This window comes from Jaculus jaculus, chromosome 12 (genome assembly GCF_020740685.1).
Source record: "Jaculus jaculus isolate mJacJac1 chromosome 12, mJacJac1.mat.Y.cur, whole genome shotgun sequence".
Classification (NCBI taxonomy): Eukaryota; Metazoa; Chordata; class Mammalia; order Rodentia; family Dipodidae; genus Jaculus; species Jaculus jaculus.
This window is the reverse complement of record NC_059113.1, coordinates 68,229,308-68,248,696: the sequence shown is the minus strand read 5'-3', so window position 1 is coordinate 68,248,696 and position 19,389 is coordinate 68,229,308. Positions and strand designations below refer to the sequence as shown.

The 19,389-nt window shown below is 38.2% G+C and overlaps 1 protein-coding gene across 1 annotated transcript in view; it reads right to left on the bottom strand.

The window, feature by feature from the left end:
• The window catches only part of Adad1 (adenosine deaminase domain containing 1), a 49,082-nt gene that overhangs the window by 18,925 nt on the left and 10,768 nt on the right, over positions 1 to 19,389 (bottom strand). Inside the window, exons 7-9 of the mRNA XM_004667020.2 lie at positions 16,435 to 16,558; positions 8,860 to 9,030; positions 7,475 to 7,704 (exon numbers count right to left, since the gene is read on the bottom strand). Coding sequence (XP_004667077.1) covers positions 7,475 to 7,704; positions 8,860 to 9,030; positions 16,435 to 16,558 — 525 coding nt within the window. The remainder of the gene's footprint in view (positions 1 to 7,474; positions 7,705 to 8,859; positions 9,031 to 16,434; positions 16,559 to 19,389) is intronic.

Here is a 19,389-nt window from a genome sequence, read left to right as displayed (position 1 = left end):
CAAGTGCTCTTACCCACTGAGACATCTCTGTAGCCTCTTAAATGTCTTCTTCACAAAAGTCAACAAGCTTTTTAATCACCAAAGCTGTGATTCTAGATAATGTACACATTTCTTAGACACTCAGCATATATTTATAATGAACAAAAAGTGTCTTTCCTAAAGATTAAGAAAAACTTGAAGTGTCTTGAATTGGCAAAAAGAAAAGAAAGAAAGAAAGAAAGAAAGGAAGAAAGGAAGGAAGAAAGGAAAAGGTGGGTAAGAATAGCAAACTAAATCTTTTTAAAAAGTGTCAAAGAATATTTATTTTTTAATAATTTTATTCATTCATTTTGAGAGACAAAGAAAGAGAGAGAGAAAGAGGCAGATATAGAGAGGCCAGCCCAAGTACTTCCTACAAATGTGCATTTGGAAAAATTTGAGTGAGAAAAGCCTTGTCTGTGGTGCGTAAACAGGTATTCTCATATGTTGTTAATGGGAATGTACAATGGGGGAGAGTTATTTAAAGTAATACTTTTCAAAATTGTAAATTTATACATTTTTGACCTTCAATTTTACTTTTAGGAATCTATTTATAAACTTTTGTGAATAACACATAAAAAAAGTAATTCACAACAATGTTTTGGCAGCTGCAAAAGACTTGAAACAATCTAAAATGACAACAACTTACACCTAGTTAAATAAATTATTAGGTTGGGCGTGGTGGCACATGCCTTTAATCCCAGCACTCAGGAGGCAGAGGTAGGAGGATCACCATGAGTTCAAGGCCACCCTGAAATGACATAGTGAATTCCAGGTCAGCCTGAGCTACAGTGAGACCCTACCTCAAAAAACCAAAATAATAATAAAATAAATAATTATATAGTTAAACATTATATACTCATGAGGAAAAAATGAATAATACTTTTATTCATAAGCAAAACAAGACTAGCAAGGTATGTTTCCACAAAATAAAAATGACTGCCTGAGGCACTAGGATTGGAGGAATCATATAATCTCTTAAATTATGAGTCAATATAACATATCTCATATGTGACATACACACACACACACACACACACACACACACACACACACTAAGTCTAATGTTAGAAAAACTAATGATAATCCTTTCCATGTTTTATAACATACATTATGTAACTGAATACTTGCATACATTTGGAATTGAAGAAAATGACCTAAAGATTAATCCCTAAATAAGTACACATAAAATACATACAATAGAAATGGCCTAGAAATATCATCTGAAAACAAAAATATTGCCCACATGAAGATGTCAAGTTTACAGTGTGTTTATTTTCAACTAATATAACCAAAACAGAGCCACATGGTGTCAGTACACTGCTTCTCACTAAGGCCATTTGAAAACTACAGACAGGACTCCTAGGTGAAGTGGTGGATTTGAAGCCACCTGTAGGTGACACAACACAGTAAATAAGGAGCCAGGAAAACAAATAATGGATTGTGGGGGTTGGAAAGGTGCAACAATGGTTATGTGCACTTTCTGCACAAGCATGGTAGCCTGTGGGAGGCCTGAATCCGCCTGAGTTTGAATCTCTCCAGAACCCATGTAAAATAGCTGAGCATTCTATAACCCCAGTCCTGTATGGGAGTAGATACTGGAGAATCACTAAGACTCACACACAGCAAGCTTCAAAATCATGAGAGACTCCACTGCAAGGAAAAACGGGTGAGTGATGAAAGGAGAATCCCGATGCTTACCTCTGGCTGCTGGAGGCAAGCCCACATGGCACCAGAACTGTACACTCATGGTACTGCATCAGAGAGTGAGGAGAAACAGAACAGCCACACAGTGAGAAGCAAACACCACACAGCTCTTTTTGCACTGTCAAGGCCCTTCAGCGGGAGGAAAGAGTAGGCAAAGCTGTACTTGAAACCAAAGTCAAACAACCTTAGTGAAGAGACTGACAGTCTAACCACAAGACAAGTCTTTCAAGTTTCAAATGCCATGGGTTTTTAATGAGACAGGTGACTTTTCCAGCATGACTGGTCAGTAGTAGAGAGGAAATTCCTTCTGGCCGTTCTCCTGGCTAGAGGACAGGGCACCATCACCACAGAGAACCTACTATTTAGGACAGCCACCCTCAGAGCCTGGTAAGAAATAATAATCCAAAGTTGGGAAGACTGGCTGCATCTTGAGATCCCAAACACTGGGTTGCAGACCTGGTGCACCAGCTTTCTTTTCTTTCTTTTTACCTAATAAAACTTTGCCTCACATTCTGTGAGTCATTGGTCTTGTGCAATACCGGACTCTATAACATCTTGGGGGCTCAACCTGGATCTGCATTTCAAGACCTCCCTCCCTGACTCTGGGATGATCAAACTGGGGAAGGGCCCCTAGTCATGGCCCAAGAACCATATCTCCACCTATCTGCATGTTCTTTGTTTTGGAGTTGGTAGCAAGCCATTGACAGTGAACTTTTGCCCAGGACTGCCAGTCCCCTCCTTTATTGGGTGAGAAACCTCCAGAGGTGCTTTTTCCACTTTTTTTTTTTTTCCTGCTCCTGTGCACTTTTCTGGGTCCAAGAGGGAAGCTAGACACAGCATTAATTCTCTTGGAAGTGGGATGGAAGGGCCCCCTTGACCCTTCTGGCTCTGTTTGGAGATTTTGAATGGAGGTCTGAATCTGGTTCAATTCTGGTTTGACAGCCACTTAGCAGTGTCAGCAAAGCCATTATTGCTAGCATGTTTGCATTTGGTGTTGGGTTTGTTTGTCTTGTTCTTGTCTTTGAAGATATGGGTCAAAATCATTCTGTTGAAAAAATCTCCCTTAAAACTTGTTAAAAAGCACTTTAAAGATCTTCAGAAAAAAAGGATAAACATTAAAATGAGCTAGGCTTATTATCGTAGCTACTTGGGAAGCTGGGACAGGAGGTTCTCCAATTCAAGGTTCCAATATGATAGCCTGAGTCTACATTTTAAACCATGTGATTTTTAAATTGCTTGATTTTAAAAAAAGTAAATAGTTTTGATTTTAACTGTGCCTAGTATTTCCTCTTTTGGGGGGGCTTTAAACAAATAAGACATTATTTATAGAACCTTTTGGTTTACTAATCCAAATAGTCCAACAGGTCTCTCGTAAAGCTTTTGTTGGCATTTGATTTATTTCAAGGTTTTTTTTGTCTTTATTTTTTTGATTTCAAATAAACATTTAATGTAAAAGCAAATGTTCTTTTAAAGTGAAATTTTTACATCTACTGTACCATTCAAATGATTTATCATCATACACAGTCTCTTCAAAATCTGTTATCAAGGGTACATATAGAAAAGCATTTTTTTATAAATAGAAACAAAGGGATTTTCAGCTTTTACTGTAAGATGACATAAAAAGTTAAAAGTTTACTGAAATTATTTTTGTTGAGTAAACTTTTTTGTCTTTAAAAGTCAGACTAAAGTCTATGGTGAGCTAAAAATTTATGTAAACAAAGCCATATTTTGTTACATGATCTCATAAATATAATTCCTGACTTTATGTTCTAGGTCAACTTCAACTTACATAGAGGATTACTGGAAACAACTAAATTCTCTTTGAGGTGGTGACTCAAAATTTTCCAGCAGGTTCTCTGACATCCCTTCTCAAGATAGTCTTCCATACCCATCAGCTCACATGGAAGGACTGTCAGCAACTCTTACAGACTCTCTTCACCAACACAGAGGAACATGAGAAAATCTGAATGGAAGCCAAGAAACTAGTGTGGGGAGGTGACAGCCACCTCACAGAGAACCCTAATGTTATTGATGAGTCTTCCCTTCCACACAACCGGACTGGGATCCCAACACTGCTGAAGGATGGGTGGAAGCTTTCCCAATCTGAGACAGCCCAAATAGTGACCAAGTCTTACAAAGAGTCAAAGCAGCAATCGAGGCTGTTTTTCAGACACACCCTGTTTGCCCTCTTCTCTGTCAGCTTGACAACACAATTCTGATCAAGAGACACCATATTGGGATGCTGGAAGGGCCCCCACCAGGTCACCCTAACCACTCCAACAACTGTGAAAGTGGAAGGGACAAAATATAAAAGGATTAGACTTACTTTTTATGAAACAAGGGGGCCTATGTATGGCTTTAGGTAAAACTTCTTGCTTTTATGTCAGTCAGGAATAATCTGAAATACACTGGCTTTAGTTAGAGAAAATCTCAAACAAAGAGAACTTCAGAGATGGGCCACTAGTAATTGGTTTCAGTCTACACTTGGTTGGTCTCCATGGCTAACTTCCCTTTTCTCTTCTATTGCTGGCCACCTGATACTACTACTCTTAGGTCTTACCCTAAGACCCTGCATTATTAATGCTCTAAGTAGGTATACAAAGAATAGAATAAATTCTGTAAATCTCATGAGTCCAGGATTTGACTTAGTGTCATATCAGTAGAAGGAATGGAAAACGGAGTGTGAAAGGAATGCAATGATCCCTCTGTGCAATGCAGGTGTTTACTGTTACCTAAGGAATGGGATGATCCTTCTGTGCAATGTACCATGACCTCTCTGTATCTCTTTGTTTCTAAATATCTTTGTGGTTACATAGCATAGAATGTTTCTTGCCTCAGTTCTGCCTATGTGACCTATGTAACCTTATGACTTCTTGTAATACCTCCCTTATTTAACAGTATGTGGTTTTGTGGTTTAACTCCAGATCCTATTTTTGCAATAAATATCATGTGGTTATTTCCAATAAAAGCTGACATTCTGAACAGATCAGGGCTCCATCTTGAGATCCTAAATGCTGGGATGCAGACCTGGTGCACCAGCTTTCTTCTCCTTCTCTCTTTTTACCCAATAAAACTTTGCCTCACCAAAAAAAAAAGTGAGGAAGATTAGAGCTAACCTGCCACAATCTCAGGGTGGGAGATTGGCAAGTGGGAAGGCTGAAAAGTATATGTAAAGTCCTGGCAGCAGGAGGCTCTGCTCTGGGAGTGAAGCTGTCACCACCACCCTTACTTCCTTATACGTTATCAGATCACGGTGGAATAGAAGTAGAATTAGCAAAAAAAAAAAAAAAAAAAGTGATAGAAACTATTCAAAAACACTGAGGCTGAATAGTATATTCTTGAATAATCAGTGCAAATTTTAAAAATCCCAGAATCAAATGAAGTTGAAAGTATAACTTAACAGAACCTTTGGGGTATAATAATTGAGTTCTAATAGGAAAGTTTACAGTTATCCAAATGCTTACATTAAAAAATTTAGAGGGCTGGAGAGATGGCTTAGCAGTTAAGCGCTTGCCTGTGAAGCCTAAGGACCCCGGTTCATGGCTTGGTTCCCCAGGTCCCACGTTAGCCAGATGCACAAGGGGGCACACGCATCTGGAGTTCGTTTGCAGAGGCTGGAAGCCCTGGCGCGCCCATTCTCTCTCTCTCCTTCTATCTGTCTTTCTCTCTGTGTCTGTCGCTCTCAAATAAATAAATAAAAACAAATTAAAACAAATTAAAAAAAAATTAGAGAGTCTGATTGTGGTGGCACATGCCAGTATTCAGGCATATATAATATAATCCCAGTATTCAGGAGGCAGAGGCAGAAGGATCAGGAGTTCAAGATTGGCCTAATCTACATGAGGCCCGGCTTCACTCCCTCCCCAATTCTCAGAAAAATATCAAATAAAAAACATAAAGATGCACCTAAAGAAAGAGCTTAGAGAAACAACCCCCAAAAAGATGGACATAAATAATGAGGACCATAGCATAAATTAATGAAATGGAGTCTAAAATAATAATACAAAGAAGCAATAAAACAGTTGGTTCCTTGGAAAAGTACATATGATTGATTTAGCCAAAGTAATCAAAAGAAAGAAAAAATTCAAATTAATAGAGTTAAATACTGCAACGGATATCAATGAAATCTAGATGATCATTAGGGATTGTCCCCCAAAAAAATCTAGATTCTAAAAACACTGAAAAATCCAGAAGCAATAAATCCCTAGACATATATGAATTAAATTGAGGATCTAAACAACTCAAATAGATCTATAATGAGCAATGAGATTAAAACAGAAATAGCCTCCCAACAAAAAACCCAGAACTGGGTGGAAGCTCTCCTGAATTCTACTAGAGTTTTCAAGAATTAATGCCATGTTTCTCTAAACACATCACAAAATAGAAAGCAATAAAATATTACCAAGACCACTGTAGAGTACCACAAACCAGGTAAATTAACAAAACAACAAAAACTGATAAAACAGATGTAGAAATTGACAATGAAAGACTTGCAGACCACGACATGTAAGCAAGGGGGGACAAGAAGGGATAAAGGGAGACAAGAAAGTGCAATGGGTGATGAATACGAGCAAGGTACAATGATATACATGTGACAATATCATGGTACTCATTATTTTATGTGCTAAGTAATAGTAGAAACATAAAAAGAAAAGCAAAAATCCTACAGAAATGAGTATATTGACATATATGTATGAAAGTGCTGCAAAGAAATTCTTACTTTTATACTAACTTTTAAAAGAAAAAGCACCCCAAACTGTTTGCCAATGAGGTCACATCTAGAAGGCCATTCAAATATAAACCCAGCATTCTGCAAATTCTTTATCAAAGGAAAAAGTTATTTTGTAGTTACTTCAAAATCACATGGCCAACTAAAGAACCTGTATAATAAATGTACCAAGAAGGATATGGGTAGTAAAATGTCAAAAATGGGCATTTAACATTTTTTACATCAGGGAGAAGTAATATAGCATAAACTTTAATAATTAAGAAATTCAAGGAAGCACACTTTTCACAAATAATGAGGTTAAATACTGTGCAAATGAAAGTGTAAGCTCAAAATAGAATATATCTAACTGAACTGATTCAAATATTACTTCTTGTCCTCCTGCAAGATGACACAAGTCAACTCATAATGATTCTTTAAAACAAACAGCTCAACAGAAAGTATTTTTAAATGAATTTTTTACTTACTTATTATAGACAGAAAAAGAAAGAGACAAGAGAGAATATATGAATGAACAAATATGAGTACACCACATCCTCTAGCCACTGCAAATCAACTCCAGATGCATGCACCACCACGTGCATCTGGCTTAAGTGGGTACTGGAGAATTGAGTCTGGATCCTTTGGCTTTGCAGGCAAGCACCTTAACTACTAACCCATCTCTCCAATCTAAAAACTGAGTATTTTTTTTGATCTTTTATATGGGGGCTGGAGAGATGGCTTAGTGGCTTAGGTATTTGCCTCTGAAACCTAAGAACTCAAGTTCAATTTGCTAGTACCCATATAAGACAGATGCATAAGGTAGCACAGTGTGAAGTTTGTTTGCAGTGGCTGGAGGTCCTGACATGCTCATTCTCTCTCTTGCTCACTCTCGTTCTCACTCTCTACCTCTTTCTTTCTCTCTCAAATTTTAAAAAAGGATTTAAAAAATTTTATATGCTTAAAAGTTGATTTTTTTATTGTTAAGTAAAATACACAATTTCCTCACTGAAACTGGCCAAAATATACTGAAAGCTTACTCACCAACAAGTATACTGCTGATATAAACTGGCTGTATAAAGTGACTTAGCAATGCTCCCTGTACACCAAGCACCTCCCATCTTGTCAACTTGTCACTTGAGGACATGCTGTTTACTCTATTAACAGTATCCTCAGAACAGTAAATAGTGAGATAAATTTTGCCTTCAACAGCTACATGGAGACTCAGCTCTTCATTGGCTTCAAATGCAGAAATAGAATGCGGATTAAGACGTCTAGAGAAAGAAAACAAAGTATTCTTTTTAAAAAGCTCTAAAAGTAAAATATACAATTACCTAAGAATTTTTGTTATAACAGGCTTAATTTTCCAATGCACATCTAATTCTAGTAACAGAAACAGATGCACACAAACACAAAGTAGGAATGGAACGACTTTTCCATAGAATTGATGAAAACTGAAAACAACAACACACACAGCTTTATGACAGTTAATTTTTCATGTTATCTCAATTCTCTTATGTCCATTAAAAAATCAAATGATAAGATTATCAGGAGTTCAAGACCAGCCTCAACTACAGTGATTGTGAGGCCTGACTGAGTTGACTTGTGAGACCTTGTCTCAACAAAGAAGTCAAATGAAAAACTAAGTTCTGTTCTTACCATAATTTGTATGCCATTTCCTTTCTTCATATAAAACATTTAGAAACCAAAGAATGAGTACATTGAAAAACTTACAGTTTTTACTTACAATTTACCTCCAATAAAATGTTAACATAATACAATCTAAAATTTTTCTTGAAGTTCCTCTCTGGGGAATATAGATCTTATTTTCAAAGGTATTGCTAGAAATTGTGTAAAATTATTAGCAATGGTTTTAGATAACCTGATCTGAGGTGAATCTTTCTTTATTGGGTTTGTCTATACTGTTTAACTCTTAAAATGCTGGTACTATGTATTCATCAAGGCAATGGCTTTTTTTTTTTTTTTTTTTTTTTTTTTGGTAGGGTCTCACTCTAGCCCAGGCTGACCTGGAATTCACTATGTAGTCTCAGGGTGGCCTTGATCTCACAGCGATCCTCCTCCCTCTGCCTCCCAAGTGCTGGGATTAAAGGCGTGCACTACCACGCCTTGCTAAGGCAATGACATTTTGACTACAGAGTAGGATGTTTTCCTCATATCCTATGTTTTCATATAAATATATTCATTTACAAAGTTTGTGAAGTCTTAAAAGCAGGAAAGAAACTGGTAAAGAATGTGGAAATTTTAAGTAGCCACAAGGCAGGGTGAACTGAGGGAAGAGGAGAGGATTTGTAGTCCTCTTTAGTAGACAATGTGGATACATAGGGATTTTCTTCTCTCTGTTACAGAGATTCAGAATACACTCAGTGGCTATCCCATAGTTCTTTAAAAGTAACTTCCATAATACTTACAACTGTGACTTAATCTGGGCTGATCCTTTAGGCAACTGGTTCATATAGAGGTAAATATTGATGTTCTGTTTCAGAGTGAGAAGATTAGAAGCTGGTTCTGTACAAAATATTGACTTTTCCATCATGGTAGGATTTTTGCTATAGAAAAGTAGAAGCTGCCTATAAAAGTACCTGAAACAAGTAACTCTGTTAAGTAATAAAATTTATTAAAGATGTATTTTACTGAGTATCAATCTGTGTATGAGCAATAACCCTGCAGGTTAAATAATGATACTGATTAGGATTTTTATTAAAGATGTATGAAAAATCTGTAAGGAAACTTACTACTTTTTAAGCTAATTAAGAAGTTAAAAAAATAATAAAAACAGATTTTTATAATTTTTTTTCTTTATTTATTTGAGAGTGACAGACATAGACAGAGGCAGAAGGAGAGAGAGAATGGGTGCGCCAGGGCTTCCAGCCACTGCAAACGAACTCCAGACGCATGCGCCCCTTGTGCATCTGGCTAACATGGGTCCTGGGGAATCAAGCCTTGAACTGGGGTCCTTAGGCTTCATAGGAAAGCGCTGATCCACTAAGCCATCTATCTCTCCAGCCCTAAAAACAGTTTTAACAGAGGTAACCTATATGGGAGTATAATGTTGCTCCCAGAAGTCATAGGTTATTAAACAAAAATTCCTGGGCTGGAGAGATGGCTTAGTAGTTAAAGCATTTGCCTGCAAAGCCAAAGTACCCAGGTTTGATTCCCCAGGACCCACATAAGCCAGATGCACAAGGGGGGTTGGGCATGCGTCTTGAGTTTGTTTGTAGTGGATAGAGGCCCTGCATACCCATTTTCTTTCTCTCTCCATCTACCTCTTTCTCTCTCTCCCTCAAATAAATAAATAAATGAATTTCCATGTTGTGGTGGGCCTCCCTATGAGGTGGTGATCAGGGAGGTCTCTAAAGCTCTCCAATAGGACATTGCCACTTCTTTTGGTTACCCACCAGAACTGTAGGGTAAGACCATATTGTTGGAGACACTACATGCTTTGGTTGTAGAACATGCAAAAATGAATATGGAATTGAGTAGGAAACTTCCTCCCTGAAAGCTAGCTTTTATAGTCATCACAGTCTTAATCTACAATGGGCACTGTATGCTATATTTCTGACCTGCTAGGCAAGATATGTCCACTGGTGCAATAGTGGCAGAACTGTTATGGGGTAAACAACTGCTTTCTGATTGGATTTGATGCCTGATCTACAGAAGAGAATTCATGCTTGTACTGTAAGCTTTCTCCAAAGAATGTGGCCTGAGAGGTCTTAGATCCCAGTTGCAAAGCTACTACTGTTATTTTGCTATGTGGACATGTTGTGCCCATCAAGCTGCCTTCTAAATATTTGTGTCAATATCCACAAATTAGCACTGCTTTTAACTTGGGTCACTTGTAGTGAGCAATGATTACACAGACTCATAACTAGTCAAAGTGATGAAAATAAATACATTTGGGTGCTCAGCCCTAAATGGGACATATATATCACTATCCCTCCAAGGCTCAGTGGCCATGATGGAAAAGAAACTGGAAAGACTATAAGAGTCAAAAGAAGGGGACATGTGCTATGGATGCTGTCTTCTGGACATACACAGTATTACATGCATGAACTCACAGCAGTTACAGTACCTGCACACGACTAGAGCTTTCAACATTTCATCATGAATGCCTCCCATAAGACCCTACCCCTCCCTGAGGATTTATAGACAGTTAATGGTTACTGGGGAAAGGACTCATGAGATCCCTCCCCCTCTCTGAGTTATTGTCAGGTAATGGTTACTGGGATAGGGGAAGACATTTTCTTCAGTGGTGTAGCTACTGGTTAGTTGTCCATGCTCCAGTAAATAACTCCTTACCTACACTCTCATAAGCAGCCCTAATAAAAGTCATGTGGTCACCAAAAAGAAAAAAAGAAAGGAAGGAAGGAAGGAAGAGAAAAGAAAGAAATAGAAAAGAAAGACAATACATGAAAGTAGAAGAGGAATCATCTGGTAAGAGGCAGGGAAGGGGTTCAGCAGGAGTGGGAGTACTCAATAGTGTGAAATAGGAGATGAATATTATGATGATATATACATGAATGAAACTGTCAAAAATGGACATTATTTTAAGCTACTAAAAAACATGTTGGGTGGAGAGATGGCTTAGCAGTTATAAGGCTCTTGCCTTCAAAGCCAAAGAACCCAGAGTTGATTTCCCTAGACCCATGTAAGCCAGATGCACAAGATGGCACATGTGTTTGGAAGTTCATTTGCAGTGGTTGAAGACCCTGGAACACCTATTTTCTCTATCTGCCTGTCTCAAATACATGCAATAAATAAATAAAAATATTATATCATATGCCAAAAAGAAATCTTAGCTCTATTTAGAGTAAAATTAAGTCACTAGAGAAGCGCTTAACTGAACTTTCTTATATCCCACATTAAAACACCATCCTTGGGACTGAAGAGATGACTCAGCAGTTAATAGAGCTTCCTATACAAGCATGAGGGCCTAAAAGAGGTCCAAGAAAGACCACTGGAAATTGGAGTTTGATCTTCAGGACCCAGAAAAACATAGTGAGCATAGCCATGCATATCTGTAACACCAGTCCTGTAATGGAGCAGAGACCAAAGAATCACCAGACCTTGCATAAAACCTCAAGTGTTACACTCAGCTCCTCATTGCTGGAACAAACATCCAACCATACACATTTATAGGAGGAAGGTGTTTATTTCAGGCTTAAAAAAATGCAGGAGAAACTCCATGAATGGCAGAAGAAGAGGCTTATATCCACAGATCCAAGCAGAAAGAAACAACTGCAGCACAAACACGAACATCAGCAAGTACAAACAGACCAAGCTCCAATGACTCTGAACAATATCCAATATCTGCTCCTAGTAACATGCCCCCCCCACAGCAGGAATTGGCCTGCTAGGGCAAAACAAACAAGACACATGAGTTTATGGGGCCATAATTCAAACTACATTTCATCTTTGGTCCCCACAGACTCATGACCATCTTACAATGTAAATTACATTAGTCCAACTTCAGAAGTCCCCATAGTCTTTACCAACATTTTTGTTTTGTTTTGTTTGTTTTTTGAGGTAGGGTTTCACTCTAGTCTAGGCTGACCTGGAATTCACTCTGTATTCTCAGGGTGGCCTCAAACTAATGGAGATCTTCCACCCGAGTGGTGGGATTAAAGGCATATGCCACCACTCCTGGCTTTTACCAACTTTTAGGACTGTTCTAAAATCCCAAATCTCATCTGAGATTTAAGACTGTCTCTTAACTATTAGTACTGTAAAATCAAAACAAGTTACCTATTTTAACACATAATGGCACAGAATAAACATTTCTATTGCAATAAGGCATTATAAGGAGAGTCTGGAACAATGCAAAATAGATAACCATCAGTTAAATATCAAACCTGCAATTTAAGTCCAACATCCATTACCAATCACAATAGTCTCTAATTTTCTAATTTCTGCAGTCAAGTACCCACTCCTTCCACATTCCTCCAGCAAACAAGTTCCAAAAGACCAAAATCTACATTGCCAGATTCATCACAGCAATAAATAACTCTACTCCTGGTATCAATTTACTGTTGCAGTCAGCTGCCTATTGTTGGGCCAAATAGCCAAACAGACACAGCTTTGGGAGAAAGGGGTTTATTTCAGTCTTACAAAATGCAGGAAAAACTCCATCAATGTCAGAAGAAGCTGGTTACTTCTTTAGATCCAAGCACAAAGAAACAACTGCAGAGAGATGCCACTCATTAATACCAGTATTACAAACTCACCAGGGTCCCAACTACTCTGAACACACCTAGTAGGGCTAGACTCAGATCTGTCCCAAAACAAACCTTAGGACTGGACTCCTACATCTTCTTCCAATGGCACAACCCCCTGTAGCCAGGGATCTGCCTGCTAGAGGCTTAAGTTACAACCTCAATTGTAAATATTTATTTATGTGAGAGTGAGAGAGATGGTGGAGAGAATAGGCATGCCAGGGAAAATGAACTACAGACTTATGTACCACCTAGTGTTTTAGAATAGGCTTTATGTAGGTACTGGGGAATCAAAATTGGGCATTTAGGCTTGGCAAGCAAGCATCTTGCACAGTTGAGCCATCTCTCCAGCACCAACCTCAATTTTAATAAAACATCTGAGTCTATGGGGTCATATATTCAAGCTATCCCATTTAAATTAACACACCCAGCAAGCTCTGGGATCAGTAAGAGACTCAGGCTCAAATAAGAGAGTGGGAAACCAATGTTCCACTCCAGCCACCATACTCAAGTGCACCTCGCTTCAGGTAAGAGCATGGGATGCCACATGAGCACATACATGTGCATGCATATACCATACACATACCACATTATACACTATTAAACAAATAAAACATCATCTCTTGGCTACTATTCCAAACTTATTCCAAAAGTATGATTTCAAGATGCACTCTATTTAATCCAGTCATCAGAAAATGTAACAGCACCAGTGTACAATAATGCCAAGCATGGGAACAAATGCACATACGGGACGTAACTGAGTAACAATGTCTTTATAGACTTCTCTTTTTAAAAAATGTATTTTCGTTTGCAGTGGCTGGAGGCCTTGGCATGCCTATTCTCTTTCTATCTGCTTCTCTCTCTCTCTCTCTCTTAAATAAATAAATAAATAAAAATTCAAGTTGGGACATTACTCACAAAAAATAAATAAAAAATATATTTCATTTTTTTTTATTTAATTGAGAGGGAGAAAGAGAAAAAGTGGCAGAAAGAGAGAATGGGTAAATAAAAGCCTTCAGCCACTGCAAATGAAATCTAGATGCATGCGCACCCTTGTGCTTATGTGGGTCCTGGGAACTGAACCAGGATCCTTTGGCTTTGCAGACAAATGCTTTAAACACTATGCCATCTCTCCACTCCTACACTTTTTTTTTTTTTTTTAGGTTATAGGAGTCTTTCTTTATTACAAGAGATATATACTTGCATTTTTAAAGTAAAACAAGTCTAAATTTAGTTTAAAATACTTCAGTAAAGAATATATATAAAATATATAAATGTAGAGGTTAAGCAAGAATAGTAGAATAGGGCTGGAGAGATGGCTTAGTGGTTAAGCGCTCGCCTGTGAAGCCTAAGGACCCCGGTTCGAGGCTCGGTTCCCCAGGTCCCACGTTAGCCAGATGCACAAGGGGGCGCACGCGTTTTGAGTTCGTTTGCAGTGGCTGGAAGCCCTGGCGTGCCCATTCTCTCTCTCTCCCTCTATCTGTCTTCCTCTCTGTATCTGTCGCTCTCAAATAAATAAATAAAAAATGAACAAAAAAAAATATTTAAAAAAAAAAAAGAATAGTAGAATATTGGTAAGTGTTCATGCTGGGTGGTGGAATTATCTTACTTTCACTTCTATTTGAAATTTTCCATATAAAAAGAAACTCAGCAGCTTGAGAGAATCAAAAGCTGGTGTCTATTCTGAGAAATGACCCCCATTTTCATTCTTTCATTTTGACACCCACTATCTACTACTAGTGCTTTTATATGAGGGAACACCCAAAGCGAGTATTCTTAGCCTGTCTCTCCATCTACTACTCATTCTTATGAGGAACAGAATGACTGGTGAGTTAAGCAAAAGAGGTGAGGCATACTCACCTCAGTACTATTTTTCTCTTTGATACAGCTATCAATATTCATTCTAGTCCAGGTGGACCTGGAATTCACTATGTAATCTCAGGATGGCCTCGAACTCATGGTGATCCTCCCACCTCTGCCTCCCCCAGTGCTGGTATTAATGATGTGTGCCACCAAAAAAGATGGTATTTTTAAAAAGTATTTATTTATGACAGAGAAAGCAAGAGAGAGAGAGAGAAATGGGCACAGCAGGACCTCCTGCTGCTGAAAATTCCAGATGCATGTGTCACTTTGTACATCTGGCTTTATGCTTTTAGTAGGGAACTGAATCCAAGCCATCAGGTTTTGCAAGCAAGCTCCTTTAACCATTGAGCAATATCTCTAGTCAAAAAGATGGTATTTTTAATGGAAAAACCCCTGTAGGACTTTTAAATACTTAGTTTACAAGGACTTAATAATGAATGTCAGACCTGTTATAGTTCTATAAAGTGCTATGCAGCCTGCAGGGCGGGGGAAGTCATCAACAAGATTAATCAACAGTAGACTCTGTCAATTCCATGGCTGACCAGCCAGGAAAATTTGTCAACTGGTGCCTGTTCTAGAAGGGAACCAACTACTCTCTGACTGAATTTGAGGTCCACTGCAAAAGAGGGAAATCATGTGTTTGTTACTGAAAACTTAGTTAAAAGTTTACAGTGGACTGGGGGCATAGGGTATGGAACATAACAGTATAGATAGGAATATGCAATAGGCTCATACAATAAATTTCTCAATTGAAAAAATAAACACCAATGCCTGAGGAGGTCATAAGCCCTGATAGGAGTCTATTATTGTTGTTTGGCTTAATGGATATATTATGCCAACCAAATTGACCATATATTAGTCCATTTCCACTTTGGTTAGAATAGCTTTTATTTTCAGATGATATTAACTACTACAGAGAATAAAAACTCATCAAAGTACTGAGAAGTGACAGCGGAGTGTTTAGCCCACTGCAGAAGTGGAAGAAAGACTTAAAACTAAAGGACATGAAGAGGAGTGCTTTGGAATACTGTCTTCCAGACACAAAGCAATCATTGCATTTATGACCTCACAAGGGTGGATACTAACTACATAAGAGCTGCATAGTATTAAAACAAAAAAAATGACATCAAAGTACAAGAAGGACTAGATGGAATGAAGAAGGGTCTCAGTGGAGGGGGTATAGTAGAGAGGAGATAAAGGAGGGTGGTGAGAAAATTATGATCACAACAAACTGTATTATGAATATGAATATGAATACACACACACACACACACATATGGACTTTCAATAAAAAGTTTAAAAAAATAACGGAAGAAAGTAAAATCTGCACACTAGACACCACAGTTACCATGATAAGATTTCCACAACCAGCATGAAAATAATCAGATGACTTGGATAAGTGAGAGATATATGTCCTTTGACTAACAGTAAAATTCTATTTTGTTTTTCAAGATAGGATCTCACTCTTGCCTATACAGATCTAGAACTCACTCTGTTGTCCCAGACCGGCCTCTAATTCACAGCAATACTCCTACCTCTGACTCCCCAGTACTAACGTTAAGGTGTGAACCATCACATCCAGCAAAATTTCATTTAAAAAATATATTTTATTTTTATTTATTTGAGCAAGCGAGCGAGAGGCAGATAGACAGGGAAAGAATGGGTGTTCCAGGACCTCCAGACACTGCAAACTAACTCCAGATGCATGAGTCACCTTGTGTATCTGGCTTATGTGGGTCCTGGGGAATCAAACCTGGGTCCTTTGGCTTTGCTGGCAAAGGCCTTAACCACTAAGCAATCTCTCCAGCCCACAATTTCATTTTTTAAAGAAAGGTATTACTGTGTAGTTTCTTTGGTTTGAGGGTGTTAATATTTGAAGAAATTAAGGTATTAAATACATTTGTCACTTACCGAAGGAGAGACCTTCTTGCTGTTACAACAGCATGTGTGTCATGCAGCACCCTTCCATTGGACTTAATACACTGGCTGTAATTGTATTCACCCGTGCCAACAGCCACAACTTCATGGTTTCCAGCTAAAACGCAATGGTAAACAGGAGCAAGTTATTCTAACCTCCCTCTTTCCTATGTTCCAGCTTCACTTTTTTTACCCATATTTAATTAGCTAACATAGATGACAAAGTAATTACATAATTTCAAGAGTGTGAGAGTATTTTAAGAAGCAAAAACTTAAAATTAATGTCTCAATTTAAATGGCAATTATCATGTTACAGCATACCATCTAGATTTTTATAAGGAGAACTGCCAAATAATCTTGATCTTCAATACACACCTCTTTTTAGATTTTATAACCAACTCTAAGGCTCCATTTACCCTTGTAATTTGGTTTCAAACAGTCTCTATATAATTTTCCCAATTCTTAATCTATGTAAACTATAAATTATAGTTTTTCTCTGTCCTACTAAAACTGATTTCTTTGATGAAACAAGATTCTTTCCTAGTAGCTTTACTCTAGCCACATTTTTGGTGTGCCTGCAACTGAAATATCCTTGAAATTCTATGCTTTGAAAATATGTAATTCAAATGACAATCTTTTCCTTCTTACATCCTAAGTACAGGACCTTTCAACAGCCTAGTGATTACAGTTTACAGTTTTTCCTCTAAATTTCTTCATTCTACTTTTCGCTTCTGTGTGATGATTTCAGAAAATCTCTAGGCCTTTTTTTTTTTTTTTTAACATTTACAACTATCTGAAAGACTTTTACTAATTTAACAAAAAGTGTAGCAGACCATGAATAGATGCCAGGGTCATCTGTTGAGCAAGACAAGCTTCTAGCAGGAGAAAGGAAAAACAAAAAGAAAGAAACTCCCACATATAAGTGCTTAACTATGAAGCTGATGTGAAGAATAATCAGAGAGAGAGAGTACTTCATAAAACACAGGTACTGGGAAAGTTACAATTAAAGCTTCACCCCAAGAAAGGAAAGGGCATTCCAGTCAAAAGAAATGGAATAATAGCTAAAACCTACATCAACCCAGATGCTCCTCATTTGATGATGGGATAATGAAGATGTGGTACATATATATAATAGAATTCTACTCAGCAGTAGGAAACATGAAAAAATAAAATTTGTAGGAAAATGGATGGACTTGGAACAGATCATAGTAAGCAAACTCACAACAGCATAGAAAAACAAATGCCATATGCTCTCCCTCATCTGTGGTTCCTAACCTGAAATGCCTTAAGTTGCAGGTATACCTGACAGGCAACTCAAGAGTCAGATAATAGGGATGGAAGTTTGTTGGGGAAGGGGAATGGGAATGTGGGGAAATACACACAAAGCTAAATCCAAAACAAATTCAATACATAAAAATCTTTCTCCTGTATAGTACACTAAATTATACAACCCTCAACATAAGTATACAGGGATTGTCAGGTAAGAAGGGCCCTGGAGTGGTTGGGATGAAGTCTAACCCTAAAACATTTGGCTTTGGCTTGTAACTCTCAGTACCAGAAATTGGTTACAATCCACATTGAGCTGTTGATTGGAAAGACTTTCAAGGTCCCCAAAACAAGACACGCTTTTGTAAAAGCACTTGATTACCCACCTTAGGTAAAAGGTAAGACCCTATTGCTGAACATCACATGCTGCCAACACAGAATATTGATAGATCTGGGTGGTATCTGGTAGGAAGCCAGTCCCAAGATGGTCTGTCTGTATAGTGCTAAAAAGTACTACATGAGCTGCTGAGGAAAAATGGCCAACAAGCCTGTGTGCTAACAGGGGAAACTTCTATAAAAAAATTAAAAAAAAAGCAACCAGCCTGCTGATTAACATGCCTGTGCAATAGTGGCACCCAGCCTAGGTGGGGTAAGCAATGGCTCTCTAATTGTCTAAGAGATCTATCTATTCAGTGGAAAGAAACCCTTAGCTAGAGCTTGGAACCAAGTCAAAATCCTAGACTAAAATCATAGACTTCAACAAGAGGCTCCCACTAGTCTTTAGCTAAAAGAGAGGCTACACCCACCTAAATCTCTCTTCATTAATAATGCTTATCCCACTGAACTTATGCTGACCTCCGTCACCTTTGGAAAATGCTTTTCTTTTTCAGAAGGCAGCTAGAGCAAGGAGATAAACCACTCCTCCCACATAAGAAAGGGCCCAAGTGAAACCACAGAGAAATTGGCAAGATGAGCAAGAATGCTGCTTTAATAGTGAGCCTGACAACCAGTGCCAGGGTCATGTAGACAGATACAGAGGATACTCAAAATATACCAAGGCGGAAATCCAGAATCTGCTAAGAGCACAACACTAAAGTAGGCATAAAACATACCCACCATGACTCAGGGAATTTTGCAGAAGAGGGGGCAGAAAGAATGTAAAGCCACAGAGTGGAAGGGATGTCCAGAGGCATGTCTCCCATCTTACAATGACTACTGATAATTTCACATCTCATAACCTGCAAACCTGGGGGGAATACCAGCAATCCCATTGAGAAGGGCCTTCAGCAGAATGGGGGCAGGGATGAGGGAAATTATGGTTTTAATATATGATGTATCCATACAACTTTTATTTAGTAAAAGAAAGAAGAAGGGGGGGGGGAGGGAGAGAGGGAGGATGGGAGGGAAGGAGAGAGGGTGAGAAGAAGATATAAGGAAAGAAACAGCACAAGCATATCACCGTGAGCAAACAAAGGAAGCATGTACAGTGGCTCCAGGAGCATCTGTTACTTGTACCCAAGAACTATGGAGAGGCTACTGAAGGTAAGGGAGCAAAGTCATTCGGAGTTGCATTTAAACTTCACTCTTTTTTTCATTGCAAGGTAAACAAAAAATAACAAAAAGAACTTACAGAATGGGAAAATATATCTGCAAAACATATATCCAGTAAAGATTTAATATCCT